The 16,980-nt window shown below is 40.6% G+C and overlaps 1 protein-coding gene across 5 annotated transcripts in view; it reads right to left on the minus strand.

Annotated features, from left to right (window-relative positions):
- Window positions 1-16,980, minus strand: part of DOCK4 (dedicator of cytokinesis 4) — a 472,131-nt gene that overhangs the window by 138,870 nt on the left and 316,281 nt on the right. For all 5 annotated transcript variants that reach the window (XM_063642121.1, XM_055283724.2, XM_063642120.1 and 2 more), the window contains exons 17-22: window positions 13,515-13,671; window positions 8,849-8,946; window positions 8,659-8,742; window positions 8,382-8,482; window positions 5,669-5,750; window positions 4,127-4,297 (exon numbers count right to left, since the gene is read on the minus strand). In XM_063642121.1, coding sequence (XP_063498191.1) covers window positions 4,127-4,297; window positions 5,669-5,750; window positions 8,382-8,482; window positions 8,659-8,742; window positions 8,849-8,946; window positions 13,515-13,671 — 693 coding nt within the window. The remainder of the gene's footprint in view (window positions 1-4,126; window positions 4,298-5,668; window positions 5,751-8,381; window positions 8,483-8,658; window positions 8,743-8,848; window positions 8,947-13,514; window positions 13,672-16,980) is intronic.

The raw sequence follows: 16,980 nt of genomic DNA on the forward strand, positions 1-16,980 counted from the left end.
AACCTCACAGAATCAATGAAGTGTATCACAACTGAATAGAAAGAATGCTCAACCAAGACCCGGATTGTAGCCAGTTATATTCATTCCTTTTGCAAGAAGCTTTCTGAAATGCTCACTTAAATCTCATTCACATTTAAGAAACCAAACACATTAATTCCTCCAAAGCACTCCATTTCTGATTTAAGAAAAAACACAGGACAGGGCATCAGAAGACCTAAGTTATATATAGTATTAGCTTTGCTTCCAATCAACTCTGTGACTTTGGAAAGTTATTTGAGCACCCTTTAGTTTCATCATTCAGGCTTTAGTTTCATCTCTTGTAAAACAAAAAGATCATTACAAGAACCCCCTGGGTTGCTTCAAGATCTATTTTAAACCAAGAACTGTGTGTACAGACTAAGAACAGTATTTTTATGTAAATAAAAATCCCGATCATCATTTTTTATGGGGGAAAAAAGATGCTCACATCAAATCTCAAAGGGCATACTTAAAAAATTGGGCTAGGATTATACATCAAAACAAACAAAGTCAGCCTTTTAAAATTCCATAAAAGGAGGGCAATGAAAAGAGTTGACTAGCTTCAACTGTCCCTAGTCAGGGAAGGAGGCACGTGTTTCTAATATGCTAAAATTCAAGTGCTTGTTGGCGTACCAATGAGATCTGGCTCCATCAGAAAGTAGGTCACGTCTACATGTGCTCATGATTCAAACACAGACTCACTCACACTCAAATTTAAGAATTTTAGTATTTATACAGCAGCAGCAAAAATATCTAGAAGAGCCAAGATCTGTTTTTGATGCCAGCGCCATCAAAATACTCCAGATGCTATAAGTCAACAGCGATGGCCCTTGGCTCTTAAAAATTATAGATTTACTTGAATATATTTAAAGTTAATAACTTGATATTCTCTGTTAGAGCCTGTATTTATATAACCTTCACGTCACCCTGCAGAGAGCTGAGTCATACTGATGAAGTTAAATAAAATGAGCCCAGCTTTCTGATTACTGAAAAGTCAACTAAGTTGATTTTCCTCAGGTATCCCTTAATTTATCCATTATTTCTTTATTTATACGTCTTGACTTCAAAAAGGCATCTGAATGTGCCTACAATATAAGATACACATATAATAGGATGATTAAAAAGGATAAAGAACAAGTATCTTGTGAGGAGGGGAGGAAGACGGCTGTGCCAGGGCAAGCTGAGAGTTTTTACTGCAAGTAAAAATAAAAGTACAATTTAGTTTTGACCTTCCTAGTAGCCAGGACACACAGGGAAAGACCACTATTGGGAATTGTCTAGCAGTGTTTGGGGCCTCTATTCCTTCTGACATTCTTCTTCTTTTAGGGATCTTGGGTTAGGGGGTGTGTGTCCATGAAATGGAAAGCTAAGAATCACTGCTGCACCAGCTGGGTTAGCCCTTAGTCCTTCCAGGACAGGGCTAACAAGAACAGTCATCAGCAAGTTGCATTTGGGGCAGGAGGACTAAATGAACCTCCCCAGTAGGACCAGGATGGATACATCTGTGGGGCAGCTTCCCATCAATCCAACCCAAAGGACTGTGGGGATGGCCTCTAGAAGACAGGGTTTGCCCTGAGTTGTAGCCCACATGGAAAAAATGCAAAATGGAGCAAGGAAACCAGGTTTCTGCCTATAAGCCAGCCTAATAGTAAAGCTCTGACCAATTCAGAGCCAAATTTTATTTGGCTATAAATGTGGCAGGCAGGACTCTAAGACGACTCCCATGACCCTGCCCCCTGGTGGCGTTCCTGTGATTACATAATGTCACATGGCAAAAGAGATTTTGCAGATGTAATCAAGATTACTCATCGGTTGACCTTAAAATATGGAGATTTATCCAGGTAGGCCTCACCCAATCACATGAGCTCTTAAAACAGTTTTCTCTGGCTGGTAGCAGGAGAAGTAGTCAGAGAGATTCAAAGCATGAGGAGGATCTGACATATTGTTGCTGGATTTGAGGAAGGAGCAGCCATGTGCCAAGGACTGCAAGTGGCCTCTGGCAGCTGACAGCACCTCCCCCCACCGGCTGACTGCCATCAAGGAAATGCGGACATTAGTCTTCTGAAAACAAAGAAACATTTCTGCCAATAGCATAAAAGATCATGAAAGCAAATTCATTTCCAGGCCTCCAGATAACACATGAAAGCTAACACTTTGATTTTGGCTTTAGGAGATCCTAAGGAAAGGACCCAACCAACCTGCCTGGAATTCTGACCTATACAACTGTAGGCTAATAAATGAGTGTTGTTTACAGCTATTAAGCTTATGGTCATTTGTTATACAGCAATAGAAAACTAACACATCGGATCCATTGAATTAGTGGCACTGCCTCTCCAAAGAGAGCATAGGATCAAAAGGGAACCTGGTACGGGCAGAGGTGTGTGGCATTTCTTGTCTTCCCCAAATACAGACAGGCAAAGTTCTCATTGCTTAACAAAGAAAACTATTTTATCATTTTATATGGATTTTTTCTTAGCATCAACCCAAACATAAATTATCACATCAAAATATACAGGTAAGTGATACTGCATAAAATAAGAGAATGACTTCAGTAGAGTTTACAAAGATATTCAGAAACTTTATGGACACATTTACATATCATCTCTTGATTAAAAGCTGAGAGCAAAAAATGCCAAATATGATTCTTTGAAGGTGCTAAAGTTGTTTCTAAAATTTGCTGTGGGATAGAGCTTAGAGAATCAAGAGCAGTGGGAGCCAGTGTGTTGAAGAGGTGAGAGCAGAGCTGCTCCACTCTGCTGTACCCCGGTGGCCCAAGCCACCTTAGGGGGACCTCCAGGATCCAGTGGTACAACTAAGGTAAAAAAGTCTCTTGAATCCCTAAGAAGAAACCATGCCTTACGGTTACTCTTAAGAGTAAGAAAATATTTTTCAGGTGTGAATTAGGCAAGTTTCATCTCTGTAACTGATAAAGGGTAAAAAGAAAAATCTCAGGGTGAAAACTCAAATTCTGAATTACTTTTGTAGAGACAGTAAACTTCTAAGAACTCTGATCTGAAGGAGTGCATGGTTAGCCTGGTGGATTATCCTGCTCAAATATCAAGTGCTGTCAGCAGGGTTTAGCTAGTAGTGGGCAACTTAACACTGAGGTCTCTGGCAAGTTCCCATAGTGCAGTAATTGTACTCTTGACTGCAAAGGCCAAAATGATATTTAAAAGAGCCTGAGTTGTATCCTTGCCCAGATGGAAGAAGAGTCCACCTCTATAAAGAAGAGAGGAACAAGCACAGACCTCTAAACAGTCAGAAAAAATACAGCACATTATCAGAGGGCTGGTGCATTCCTGGTGTTTTGCTTTCTGAACATCACATAGTACCAAATCATAACAGTACTGTTAAGGATCTAATTTTGTCTCCTAATCTCCCTTTTTATGTCCCAGTTCTCAATGATTACAAGTTTCTCTAACCTCTAGGGCATGGTAAGAGGCTGCTGCTCCTTCTGACAGGTTTTCAACCAAGTCATTAGAATTAAAAGTATACAAAAAGTATAGGGAAAATATTCAGAATTACCTCACGGAACATATTCAAGGCCATGCCATTTGGGAAGTAGATGGATCCTGTTCTTAAAAAAAAACATGTGGGGCTACTTCCGGTAATAGAGTTTGGCAGCAGCAGCAGCTCTGCACTGGTCTTATAAGATCAGTCCCAGGATGATTAGGGTCAAGTTCAATAAAACAAAACAACATGCAGTTTAGCTGAGTCCAATATAATGATTCTCCAGTTGACAGATTAAAATGCAGTGAGAGGCTTGAGGAAAAGAACTGTAAGAGATTGGCTCTAGTGAAATTCCTTCCCCAGGGCTGGTGGTTACAGCATGTCCAATTGTCAGTATGTGTTCTGGTAACTGGAAATGAAGCTGATGCAAACCAATAGCCTCTCCATGCAGAGAGAGAAGGGAAAGGCTACCCACTTCTGCTCAGCTGGTACGCAGAAGGTAGGGGAATTTTAAAAGTCTACTCATAAAGTTGGTTAAGCTACAAATATAAACTGGAGCTATTGACTTCTGATGGAGAAAACATTTGATTATGCTGCTGTGTAAAAATAAACTGCACTTATCGTTTTCTTCTATTCAGCATAGATGAAAAGAAATTACCTGTGACTGAGATAATGCTCCAGACCCTTTGCTCTCTTGCGAAAGAAAGAAACGGACTGACATGAGAAGCTCCTGAATGCAGCAGCGGAATTCCTCTTCGTTTTGCCCACCAGTGGCAAGGGAAAACAGCCTTCGAGATTGAACTATATACTTAAAAATGTATTCTTGTGCCTTAAAAATACAATTTTTAAAAGTTAGCTTCAAAGGAGACAAAGAGTATTTATTTAACAATGACACAGCATAAAAACCATGGTATGGCATTAAACTTTTAAATTATTCATGTAGACACCGACGCCTTGTGAGGCTTTTTTGAACAGTATTTACTTTCAGGGGAAACAGCCACTTTTCTCTGACGCCTAATGAGAGAAACGTATAGAAAATTTAAAAACACTTTAGCCAGACACGGTGGCTCATGCCTGTCTTGATCCCAGCACGTTGGGAGGCCGAGGCAGGCGGATCACCTGAAGTCAGGAGTTCGAGACCAGCCTGACCAACATGGAGAAACCCCGTCTCTACCAAAAATACAAAATTGGCCAGTCATGGTGGCCCACGCCTGTACTCCCAGCTACTTGGGAGGCTGAGGCAGGAGAATCACTTGAACCTGGGAGGTGGAGGTCACGGTAAGTGGAGAATGAGCCTGCACTCCAGCCTGGGCAACAAGAGCGAAACTCCGTCTAAAAAAATAATAATAAAAAAATAACAAACATTTTATCATTCTGGAGTATGATGAACACTAAGTGTTTCTGACCCTCAGATGTTTTTTAAATTTAGTCAACAAAAAGATAACTGTTTTTTAAAAAATAATTTTGTTTTGACAAGTAGTACTCTTGCCACTTAGCATTTTACTTCAATCAGCCCAAAATTACAAAGGTATAATTCACAAAATGCTGTTTTATAAAATGTATACATTGTCTACTTAAATCTACTGACACCAAATAGGATGGTCCTCAACAACAGGAATCAGAAGACTACCAGGACTGTTACTGGACAATTCCTTTAAGAATTTGTACTCTTTTTCAACATGTTTGCAAGTAAGGGATTAGTATCTCCAGACAACTGAGCATATAGTGCCCAGCAATGTGGGCAGTGTTAAGCCACAAGCCCCAGTAAAGCCTCAGGTTTCCTCATTATAATCCCTGCTAAGCCACCCTATTTGCTCTTAAAATTTAACATAAATGGTTCTCCGATGGTGTCTGTCAGGTTGGTGGAAGCAAGAGCCAGGAACTTCTAAGTTTAACTTCCCCTATATAGTCTTCTCTCATAAACCCTCCCTCTCCTGCTCATCTTAGACTTCACTTCAAGTGCTCTACAGCCCAGAGGAACAAGGATTCAATCCCGAACAGTTTCCAGTAGACTAGCCTGGCAAAGACCCCTTCAAATTTCATCAGCTCTCAAGCGGCCACAAACTGATTAAGATCCTTGAATTGGAATGTCAGTAATATATCACCACCCATTACTGTCTGTGTAGAGGAACCAATTAGTTTAAGCATCAGCATGCAACAGCTTTGTTAGACTCTGCTGTTATCAACAGTATGTGATCACCTTCAGCACCTCCTGGATATGCTCTTGCCGCTCTGCTTCTGTGATCCGGTCCACGTACCATTTGAGCACTTTGATGAGATCTCTAAAATACAGGGGAAAATGTGCAGAATGTAGAATTGGTCTAATTCTCAATTAAATGCCAACAAATCCAACACTTAACTGTATCATGAGGAGGCTTCTTTTCCCATCAGTTCTCACATTTTCCTGTCAATCTGCTGTATAATAATTTTACTAAATCTGCAGATCAACACTGCCACCCCTTTTCAAAGCTTAAGAGAGAAACAACACTCAATCTGGACATATTCCATAGCCCTGCTCTTTCTGGTAATGCCTCCAAATGGGTGAACACAAATATTGGAGAAAAGGACTCTGGCCAACCAAGTGCCTGGCAGTATGACTGCCATGGTCAGTAGTGTAAAACTGCTCATTGGGATTTCTTTCCCAGTGACCATGTAAACAGCTGGATGCAATATCATTAGGCTGCAGGCAAAATGGGGTGGGGAGGGGGGACGGAGACAATGCCTCCCCACTGCTATGCACACCTCATGGATTTATCAAGCCAATTTTCTGACCCATGAGAAGAACATGGCTTATGTGAATATGTGCCTTAGGAGAATTTCTAGAAATGCCAAGGTATTTTTTTTTCCTGTTTTGAAAAAATGTAAAAACAACAGCCCACACTCTCAAGATGACAGTCTTACTACCTTGAACTTTGGTCAGTTCTTGGTTTCTTTTTTTTTTCTTTTTCTTTTCTTTTTTTTTTTTTTTTGAGACAGAGTCTTGCTCTGTCACCCAGGCTGGTGTGCAGTGGCTTGGCTCACTGCAACCTCCGCCTCCCTCCTAGGTTCAAGCAGATTCTTCTGCCTCAGCCTCCCAAGCAGCTGGGATTCAAGTAGGCACCACCATGCCCAGCTAATTTTTTGTATTTTTAGTAGAGGCCGGGTTTCACCATGTTGGCCAGGCTGGTCTTGAACCCCTGACCTCAAATGATCTGTCCACCTTGGCCTCCCAAAGTGCTGGGATTACAGGCATGAGCCACTGCGCCCAGCCAGTTCTTGGTTTCTAGGAAACCGTTTACCCAGCAATGTTTCTCTGGGTCAGGGGAGAATACTTGGATGTGCCAGCAGGCAGATGTTGGTGGAGTGCTATTTTTTAAGATAACATGCCAGTGAGTTTCTGATCACCCCCAGCCTGAGAGGATTCCACAAGCCTTATTCGTCTTTTTAAGATCCTGCTTTCCTGGCCAACCAGAAGTGTGAGAAATTATACTCTTGTTTTCTAGCTTCCAAAGACAATTTAACTTGGAAGCAGTGACCTCCTCACACTAGGGCCCAAATTGTTAGGCTGAGTGGGCCAATGTTTCAAAATTTTCCTTCCTGTGGTTGCATTTCACTCTCAGCAAAAAATCACACCGATGAAGGGTCAAGTCTAACAAAAATACCTTCATTCATTTCGATGTTGGAGATACCGATCTTAACATGTCATGGCTGGGAATATCCAAGTAAACAGGATCAAATGCTTATCTGATAACCTATTAACCTTTATATATTACATAGATGGGGGAAGGATATCAACCTGATTTCATGCTTTTTAAACTCATCTCAGGGAACAGTCAGGCACGTGCATGCTCATAGGTGCTTAAGGTATAAGGTAGAAATATGGGAGAACAGCAAGGACCATACTGGACTGGGAGACAGACAGTGAGATACACTCCAAGGCTATTTAAGCAGTTATTTGTCGAACTAAAAGAGAGAAGCTGTGGCCTCTGGCAATTATCAACTATGTTGAGAAGAGGCAGACACTAGCTAAAGCATAACATTATTCATAACTTTTCAGCATCACCTGAGCCAGTAGAAAAGGAGGAGCACTTAAAATAGCAGCTCCTGGCCGGGCGCGGTGGCTCACGCTTGTAATCCCAGCACTTTGGGAGGCCGAGGCGGGCGGATCACGAGGTCAGGAGATCGAGACCACGGTGAAACCCCGTCTCTACTAAAAGTACAAAAAAATTAGCCGGGCGTGGTGGCGGGTGCCTGTAGTCCCAGCTACTCGGAGAGGCTGAGGCAGGAGAATGGTGTGAACCCGGGAGGCGGAGCTTTCAGCGAGCCGAGATCGTGCCACTGCACTCCAGCCTGGGCGACAGAGCGAGACTCCGTCTCAAAATAAAAATAGCAGCTCCTATCAAAGAGTAGATCCCAATGACTAAATCGCCCGAAGCCAGGGACCAGGTCTTCACATCATCAGCAAAAAGTACAGTGCCTGGCAAGCAGCTGACCCTCAGTAAATCTTAACATAAATGAATGAATGACTTTCAGTAGGTGTGAAGGCAAAGGTTGTTTTCCATTCATATTTCTTTCTTATGAACATTTATAATCATCAGGGAGTACAGTGACGAAGTGGGACTCTTAACAGCCAAAGTGAGATAACCAGACATTTTAGACCAAGGAATATCCAGTGAAACAGAGACAAGAAGGAAAGACTTTATATTTTAGGGCTCAGGAATAGAATTCAGGATGTTTTTTTCCCTTTTTAATCAAAATAAGTTCGAGCCATTTAAAAAGGGTGTGTTAGCAGGGAAGAGACTATCTCAAGAGACACTTCAGTAGTGCTCCATTTCTTCCTACACTCCCTTTTAAATTTTCCTATGTCAGCTCTTCTGCTGAGAAAAGCTTGAAAGGAACCACTTCTAAACTAATTACAAGATACAGGGCCTTACCTGTATGCAAGTGCCCCAGCAAAATGACTTTCAATATATGTGTCCATTACAGGTTTAAAATGATGAAATTTGCTATCTTGCAGCAAATTTATTATGTGAACCTAAAAAAAGAAAATTGAGCTTTATAAAACCGAATGCAAATCAAGGTTTTCCTTTTTTTTGCTTCTTTTTAAAACAAACTCTTACATTATTAAGTGCATGTTTCTGAACCAGCCTCATCAAAGTCAAGAATGAGAGACAAAACAGTTAAAATATAATTAAGGGAATTTGAACTTACCAAAGAATCGAACACTTTAGACCCATATTTTTGGGAATTTTCATCTAAAATTCCAAATAAGGTATCCAGTGTATCCTGCAGAAACTGTTAAAGAAGTAGTAAATGAGTAAATAAGATACTGTCTTTTTCTTCCAAATGTTCTTTATTCTATGAATCTCTGCAAGGAAAATAGTAACGAAATACTATATACCTTTACTATCTCTGAGCCATCGATTTCTTTTAATTTAGAGAGACAGCCAGTGATCTTGTCTGGGTGGGTTCTCCATTTCAAAAGATCAAGCATATCACCTTTCAAAACAGAAAAGGAAGATTAATTGCCTTAATAGAGAACAGGTCCTCACATGAAAGCGTTCTGCTAGTAAAAGTAAAATTCTTAACACATGTGGCTCCCCTCTGCTAGCCACTCAAGTTGCAGGCTCCCACAAACTATGACTAGCCCTCTCTAGGATGGCATTTATTTCACTGTATTCTGTTTCCTCCCCACTGCTCTTGACTTACAAACTCCTACCCATCCTTTAGTCCTCAGGTCGGATGTTGCTTCATTTTGGAAGCCTTTCCTGAAATCTCGAGCTAACTGTCCCTTCTACATGCTTCCACATCACAGTAGCACTTACCTCACCATTACAGTTGTTGGTGTATTTGTCTATGCCTCACCTACACTGTAAACTCCAAGAGAAAAAAGCCATGCCAACCTGGGCCCTACTGTATTCCCAGCATCAAGAACAAATCAGGCAGGTGACAAATATTTGTTGACTAATTTTTCTGCCTCCTCCTGGAAAGATGAGAGTTTCTTGAGGGCTGGGAACCTGCTTTATTCCCGTTTGGGTGCCCAGCACATAGCACTCTGCCTAGCAACCAACTCCACCCAGCAACAAAGGTCTTCTTGGCAATGTGACCCAAATCTTGCAGACTAAAAGAATGATAACAGGCCCAGTGATTTCTCAGATCATCCAGGGAGCTCTCAACCCGAGAAGAGCAGCTCCTGGACTCCATGGGCCATCTTTCATCCCAGAGTCCAGGTAAGCACAGGGCCCAGCTCTTTAACCCTTTCCTAAACAGACATGTGGGCCTTAGTTCAGCAGGTCCTCAGAGAACCTCTTCACCTGGGGAGGGAATAAATTTATCGTTCTTGGGCAGAAGTTAGAAAGGCTCTGGGAGATGGTGTCCATGCATCATTAGTCTCCAAAGCATGTAGGGAGAGGTGGCATCTGGAGGCCAATGAATGCAGTGAGAACTGAAGGCTCACGTGTGCCGAGCACGCACAGGGCAGCGGGACCTGGTAGAACTGGCCTCAGGGCTCCGTGGAGTTGCCAGACTAGACTGGCGGAGAGAGAAGCCAGGACAGAATTTCCAGGCAGAGAAGCAGGAAATTCACTTCAAATCACTTGTTTTAGCAAAACCCAAAAGGGACTTTCTAAGAAACAGAAAGATGAATGAGGGAACAAAAACTCCAAACCCCCCAAAACCAGGGAAGTAAGATGAGAAAGAAAAACAGAATATAGAGAACAGAAGTGAGAAAAAGCATTAAGAATTTCAAGGAGAAAGAGAAGCAAGCTCCACCAAAGCCAGATTCAAGAGAAAAACCTCACAAAGGATTTACTATTAATAGTAAGGAATTCAGTACCAAACAGGAATGTTTATCTGCAACAAACACGGGTAAGAGGAGGAGGAGGAATTAGAATGAGAAAAATAAAGGGATTTTAAAAATACTGACTTTGAAAAAGAGATTTATGATGTTTTCATAACCAAAAAGCCTGAAAATGTTGACTATTCAGATGTAATTCAGACATCCTGGGGTATGACTGAAACCTTTTAAAATTGATTGGTTATATTTGGCATATCAGATATTTCCACAGAGTGAGACCCAGGGCGACAAAGGCAAAGCTCTATTGTTCTACCCAGTTTGCTGCTTCCCTCCCACCTACTTCCTACTTCCTGCATCTCACTTCAGGAGGCCTCCCCTCCCTGGCATCTTCTCTTTCATAATCCCTCGTGCATTTCCCCTGCCATTCACTCCTCACTTCCCACTCCACCCCCATCCCAGCTCTCACTCCTCCTTTGTGTTCTCTTTCCCTTCCTTTGAAGTGAGGCAGTTGCAGGGGCCAGCAGGACCCTGCCCAATGTGAGGAGTGTGGGGAGGAAGGAGATGGCTATGCTGGCTACAAAGTGGCAGCAGTGGAGAATAAGGACTAGGGCCCATTTAAGTAGGGCTGGAAAAGAGATTACAGGGGTCCAGAAAATGAGTCGGGACGAGCCTGCCCATCCTCCCTGCAAGAAGGCTGATGAATCTCTACACTGCCCATGATGGAGCATGTGGAAAAGCCCAGTAGTTATCTCCATCTGGATGTAATTAATCATGTATGCAAAATACTTCGAGTTCAGGCAAAATTGCTGTATCCTAGGTTTTTGCTTTTGCCATCTGAGGATGTTAGTTGCAAATTAGGAGCTATAACCTATCACAGAAAATACCAATTTCTACGATTCCATTCAACAGGCATTTATTAGGTGTATATTATGTACCTAATCTATCAAGAGCTATAAAATAGGAGGATGCCATGACCCCTAATCCTCCAAACCTTAAAATCTCTACCTGTTCTGGCAGTCACAGATGCCCAGCATAGTGCTCTGACCTTGGTACACTGTCCATGTTGGACAACGCAAAGCGTGTGCAGACAGACACACTTTGGGAATTCTGAAATGCAAATTTGCTCTAGGAAACTGCTCCTAGAGACCATATCACTTAGTAAATGCTGAATTGCAGTAGAAATAAGACTTGTATATTTTCCACGTCAAGAAAAATGAATACATAGCAATTTAATTCCAATTTGGAACTAGATTACTTTGACACAAAGATGTGTGTTTAGCATGTAAATTTCAGAAAGACCAACTAACTTCCGTCCTCCTTCCCATCTCTTGAAACATGTATTTCCTGGCTCATTTGAGCCATTTCTCATTGACAAGGTTAATCAAAGCCAAAATAATAATGAAGCACTTATCTGTCTCCAAAAATGAGCCAACCATTGCATGGAATTCCAATCCCACTTTCCATATAGTGAAATGTTTAATATAATTATTTCATAAGTTGTTTTTTACTCATATTTACCTGAAAATGTTCTCTACTTTTAAAAAGTAGCAACTTCTAATTTTCAGGATTTGTTTCTGTCTTATTTTCCTAATTGTGTCTAACATCCTAAACTCTACAACTAGCACAAATTCAGTACATAGGACCAAATATTTTGATGGAAGAGAATCTATTGTTAGGTTTACCTGTGTGGTAGGCAGAATAATGGCCTCAAAAGAACCTGTTCCAAGAATTAGGAGGGACTACGTTTCCCTCACACAGCAAAAGAAGACTGTACAGATGTGATTAAAGATCTTAAAATAGGGAGATTACACTGGATTATCCAGCTCAATGTAATCACAAGCATCCTTAAAAGATGTAAGATGGTCAGAGTCAGAGAGATATGAAGATGCTATGCTTCTGGCTTTGAAGATGGAGGAAGGGGCCATGGGCCAAGGAATGCAGGTGGCTTCTAAAGCTAGGAAGGGTAAGAAAATGGATTCTCTCCATTCCAGGGGGAATGCAGCCCTGCTGACACCTTGATTTTAGCCCAGTGGAACTGATTTTGTATATTTGACCTCCAGAACTGCAATATAATAAATCTGTATTGTTTTAAGCCAGTAAGTTTGTGGTAGCTGTTACAGCTGCAATAAATAAGTAATACAACCCCAAAATATTCTATTGGGGAAATGCAGTTAAACATGAATGCAAACTCTACTACCCACACACACCTAATCCACATAGAATAAATAAAAATTTCTGTTTAAGGATCTCAATAAGAGGTTGATTTTATTATCTTCATAACTTCTATGGGGGTAAACTGGCCTCATAAAAAAATACCTGAGGTTTGGTAAATGCTTTATAATCATTTATTGAGTTATGCCAATGGAGGTTTTATTTAAGTAAAATCATTAACTACTAAATGCTGATAAAGCCTGGTATAACATATCTTAACTTGGTGTCCTATATAAATACAGCAGCAATGCATGTTGAAATTGAGAGGAGTTTTATAAGTGGTCAAAATTTTGATGCTACATTATGCTTTTTTTCTGAGACTATGATCTAAAATAAGAAATATTTCCTTCTACAAATGCTGTTCTCTGACACAGAAGAAGGAACTAAGAAAGAACTAATAACAAGCACACCTGTTTAGGCACAGGTTTTTATGAGACACAATACCTCATTATAAAGTGATTCTTCTCAACATAATGAATATAACCTATTTAATGTAGCATTCAGGGTGCTAGCCAGAAGTCTTATATAACAATGATAAAAAACTCAAAAATGTTTAATTTACTTCCTTCATTACAGAAGATGTTTTTTCATAGCAATTTGCCAAGGAAAAGAGCTTGCTTTATTAATCATAACTTGCTAAACAATCACTGACATAAAAAGTAATGCTAGAACTTTAAAGCAATATGCATCTAATTAAACAAAAAACAGCCTTTATTCTAAAGCCTGCAATTAGCACTGTTTATGGAGCTATAAAACACGAGACTAAGGTGTTGGTATTTTTTTTTTTTTTTTTTTTTAAGCAGCTGGGTTTTGATGGTTTATTTGAAAAGTTGTGTACTTGTTTTTCAGTACTGGGATAATTTTGAAGTCCTTCTTAAATGGCATGCATTCAACAGATCACTGGGTCACATTTGTTTCCATTTTATTAGAAATCACAAACGGAAGGATCAATAATTTTTCTAAAGTTCTTAACTATAACTTTGGTGTTTACTGAATATGCTTACCAAAATGTACATGATTACTAGGTACCAGGGCTTTCAAATAAAATATTATACATTACCATTTTGTGTGAGTTTTGTGGAACAGAGAAAAGATGTAATACAAAAAGACTCCTTTGTGGCCTTCATGGCTTGATTATTATTCCCAAGGAAAATGCCCTTGGAAAAGGGAAGTTTGAGGTAGCGGGCAGTATCCTGAAGGTTTGTGTTTTCTTCACACTGTTAAAAATATTAAAAAAAAACATAAGGGAAGGGGAAGAGATCTCATAAGAATTATTAAGCATAATTTATATTACTAGTGTTTATAAATTGGGAAACAAGTATTACAAGTAGAATTTGGTTTTTAAATAAAATGCAAAAAAACTGTATAAAATAATTAAGCATGGATTTTTGGACTAAGATTAATTTGAGTTTGCATCCCAGCTCTGTAACTTCCCATGTGAGTGACCATATCAAATCAAATTATTTAACCACACAGTTTCTGTTATCTTCTCTAAAATCTCATTGTGTTGTCATAAGAATTAGGTTATATAAAGCCTTTAACACAGTCCTGATACCTTGAAAATGATCAATAAATCATATTTGCAGTGACCATAGTATTTTTTTCAAAAACACTTAAATTCTTACAACATCTCATCTGAGGCAGCTGTTAAACACTTCCTTTGAAAACTGGCAATTAAAAGAAAAGATATTTCAGGTATTATAATTTGAGAGCCCTACTATGTGAGAGAAATCTCTACTTTGATAGAAAATGCCAGCTAACACATGTAAAAGCAATTACAGATTTAGAAAATATAATTTCATATCCCTACTGTAATTATCTTAGTCAAGGATTGTTGCTTAGTGCTAAAACCAACAGAATTGTTGAGGAGGAATCGGATGTTCATATGATGCCAATGTAGCAACATACAGATTACTTCCTACTGGCAAGAAGACAAATATAACTGCATGTGGGGGAATCGAGCTGTCATTACACCAATGCAAGGCAATGCAAAGACACATATCATCATCTACAATGCATTCTTACCAAAGGTGCTGAACCCCAGTCCATCACATCTAGATTCAACTTCCATATCACAGGAAACACAAGAGATAGAGCAACATGTTGAGCAACACTACAAGGAAGAAACCAGAGAATCCAAAAGATGGGGGTTTTCTGTAAGATGCTTGGTCTTATCTCTAAGTCAGTGTTGCCAAAAAAGGGATTGTTCTAGATTAAACACTTAAGAAACAGATAGCCAGATGCAACATATGGTCCCAGATATGAACAAACCTGCTGATGTGTCTGACTTTTTAAAAATCTGTACATTGACTAAGTTCCACATGAGATAAAAAATGTAGTGATCGGAAAATAATTAACTGAAAATTGGTAGATTAAAAATAAATATGAAGCAGACCAAGATGATGGAATAGAAGCCTACACTGCCTGTTCCCCTGCACCAACCCCAGAACACCAAATTTTCACAACTATCTGCACAAAGAAAAGCACTATCACAAGAACCAAAAATCAGGTGAGCAATCACAGTACCTGGTTTTAACTTCATATCCCTGAAAAAGGTATTGAGGAGGGCAGAAGAGACAGTTCTGAATCTCCAATGCCCTCTCCCATCTCCCACCCCTCCCCCATCCCCCAGCAGTAGCTATGTAGCATGGAAAAAGAACCTGTGCAAGTTTGTAGGAGAGTGCAGTGACCTGGGGGCTTTACACTGAACTCACTGCTGCCCTGTCATTGAATAGGAAATAAAGCTGTTCTGGGCTCAGACAGTGGCCATGCAAGGAGGGAGCACTGAGACCAGCCCTAGCCAGAAGAGACTCACCATCTCAGCAGCTGGAACTTGAGTTTCTTGGCAAGCCTCGCTACCATGGGCTGAAGTGCTCTGGGGTCCTAGGTAAACTTGAAAGGCAGTCTAGGAGACAAGGACAGCAATTCCTAGACAACTCCTAGTGCTAGGCTGGTCTTAGAGTCCATGGACTAGGGTAGCATGTGACCTAGGGAGACACCTGCTTGGGTGAGTAAGGGAATAGTAAATCTGGCACCATCCCTCCCCCAACCCCAAGCAGTGCAGCTTCCAGCAACAAAAGTGACCCCTTCTTTCTGCTTAAGGAGAGAAGAGTGAATAGTAAAGAGGACTTCGTTTTGCATCCTGGTTACCACCTCAGCCACAGTAAGATAGGGCACTGGGCAGAGTCATGAGGCCTCCCTTCCAGGCTTAGATGACATTTCTACACCCATCCTGGGCCAAAAGGGAGCCAACTTCCTTGAAGGGAAGGACTCAATCCTGGCAGGATTCATCCCCTGCTAACTAAAGACCCCTTGGGCCCTAAATAACCAGCAGTGTTACCAAGGGAGTATGCTGCAGGGCTTGGGCTCTGAGATGTCCTGGCTTCATGTGTGACCCAGCACATTCCCAGCTGTGATGACTACAGTGAAAGATTCCTTCTGTTTGAGAGAAGCAGAGGGAAAAGCAAAGGGGGCTTTGCCTTGTACCTTAGGTACCAGCTCAGCCACAGTGGGGTAGAGCACCAAGTAGGCTCTTGGGGTCCCTCAGTACAGGCCTAGCCTCTTGGATAGCATTTCTGGACCTGCCCTGGATGAGAGGGGAACAGGGTAAGTCTCAGGTCTGGCAGCATTCACCACAAGCTCAGACAGATAATTCAAAATAGCTGTTTTGAGGAAACTCCGAGAAATTCAAGATAATACAGAGAAGGAATGCAGAATTCTATGAGATAAATTTAACAAAGAGATTGAAATAATTAAAAAGAATCAAGCAGAAATTCTAGAGTTGAAAAATGCAATTGACATGCTGACGAATGCATCAGAGTCTCTTAACAGCAGAATTGATAAAGCAGAAGAAAGAATTGGGAAGCTTGAAGACAGGCTATTTGAAAATACACAGTCAGAGGAGACGAAAGAAAAAAGAATAGAAAACAATGACGCACTTCTACAATATCTAGTAAATAGCCTCAAAAGTGCAAATCTAAGAGTTATTGGCCTTAAAGACGAGGTAGAGAAAGAGATAGTGCTAGAAAGTTTCTTCGAAGGGATAATAACAGAGAACTTCCCAAACCTAAAGAAAGATATCAACATTCAAGTACAAGAAGGTTACAGAACACCAAGCAGATTTAACCCAAAGAAGACTACCTCAAAGCATTTAATAAGCCAGGCACCAAAAGACAAACATTGCAAGTTCTCACTTTTTCTGTGGGACCTAAAAACCAAAACAACTGAACTCATGGAGATGGAGAACAGGGGATGGTTACCAGCGGCTGGGAAGGGTAGTGGGAGGTGACAGGGAGGAGGGGATAGTTAATGGGTACAAAGAAGACAGAAAGAGTAAGACCTAGTATTTGATAGCACAACAGGGTGACTATAGTTATTAATAATTTAATTGTACATTTCAAAATAACTAAAAAGTATAATTGGATTGTTTGTAATACAAGGGAAAAATGCTTGCAGAGATGGATACCCAATTTCCCATGATGTGATTATTATGCATTGCATGCTTATACCAAAATATCTCATATACC

This window comes from Symphalangus syndactylus, chromosome 6 (genome assembly GCF_028878055.3).
Source record: "Symphalangus syndactylus isolate Jambi chromosome 6, NHGRI_mSymSyn1-v2.1_pri, whole genome shotgun sequence".
In the NCBI taxonomy this organism is placed as follows: domain Eukaryota; kingdom Metazoa; phylum Chordata; class Mammalia; order Primates; family Hylobatidae; genus Symphalangus; species Symphalangus syndactylus.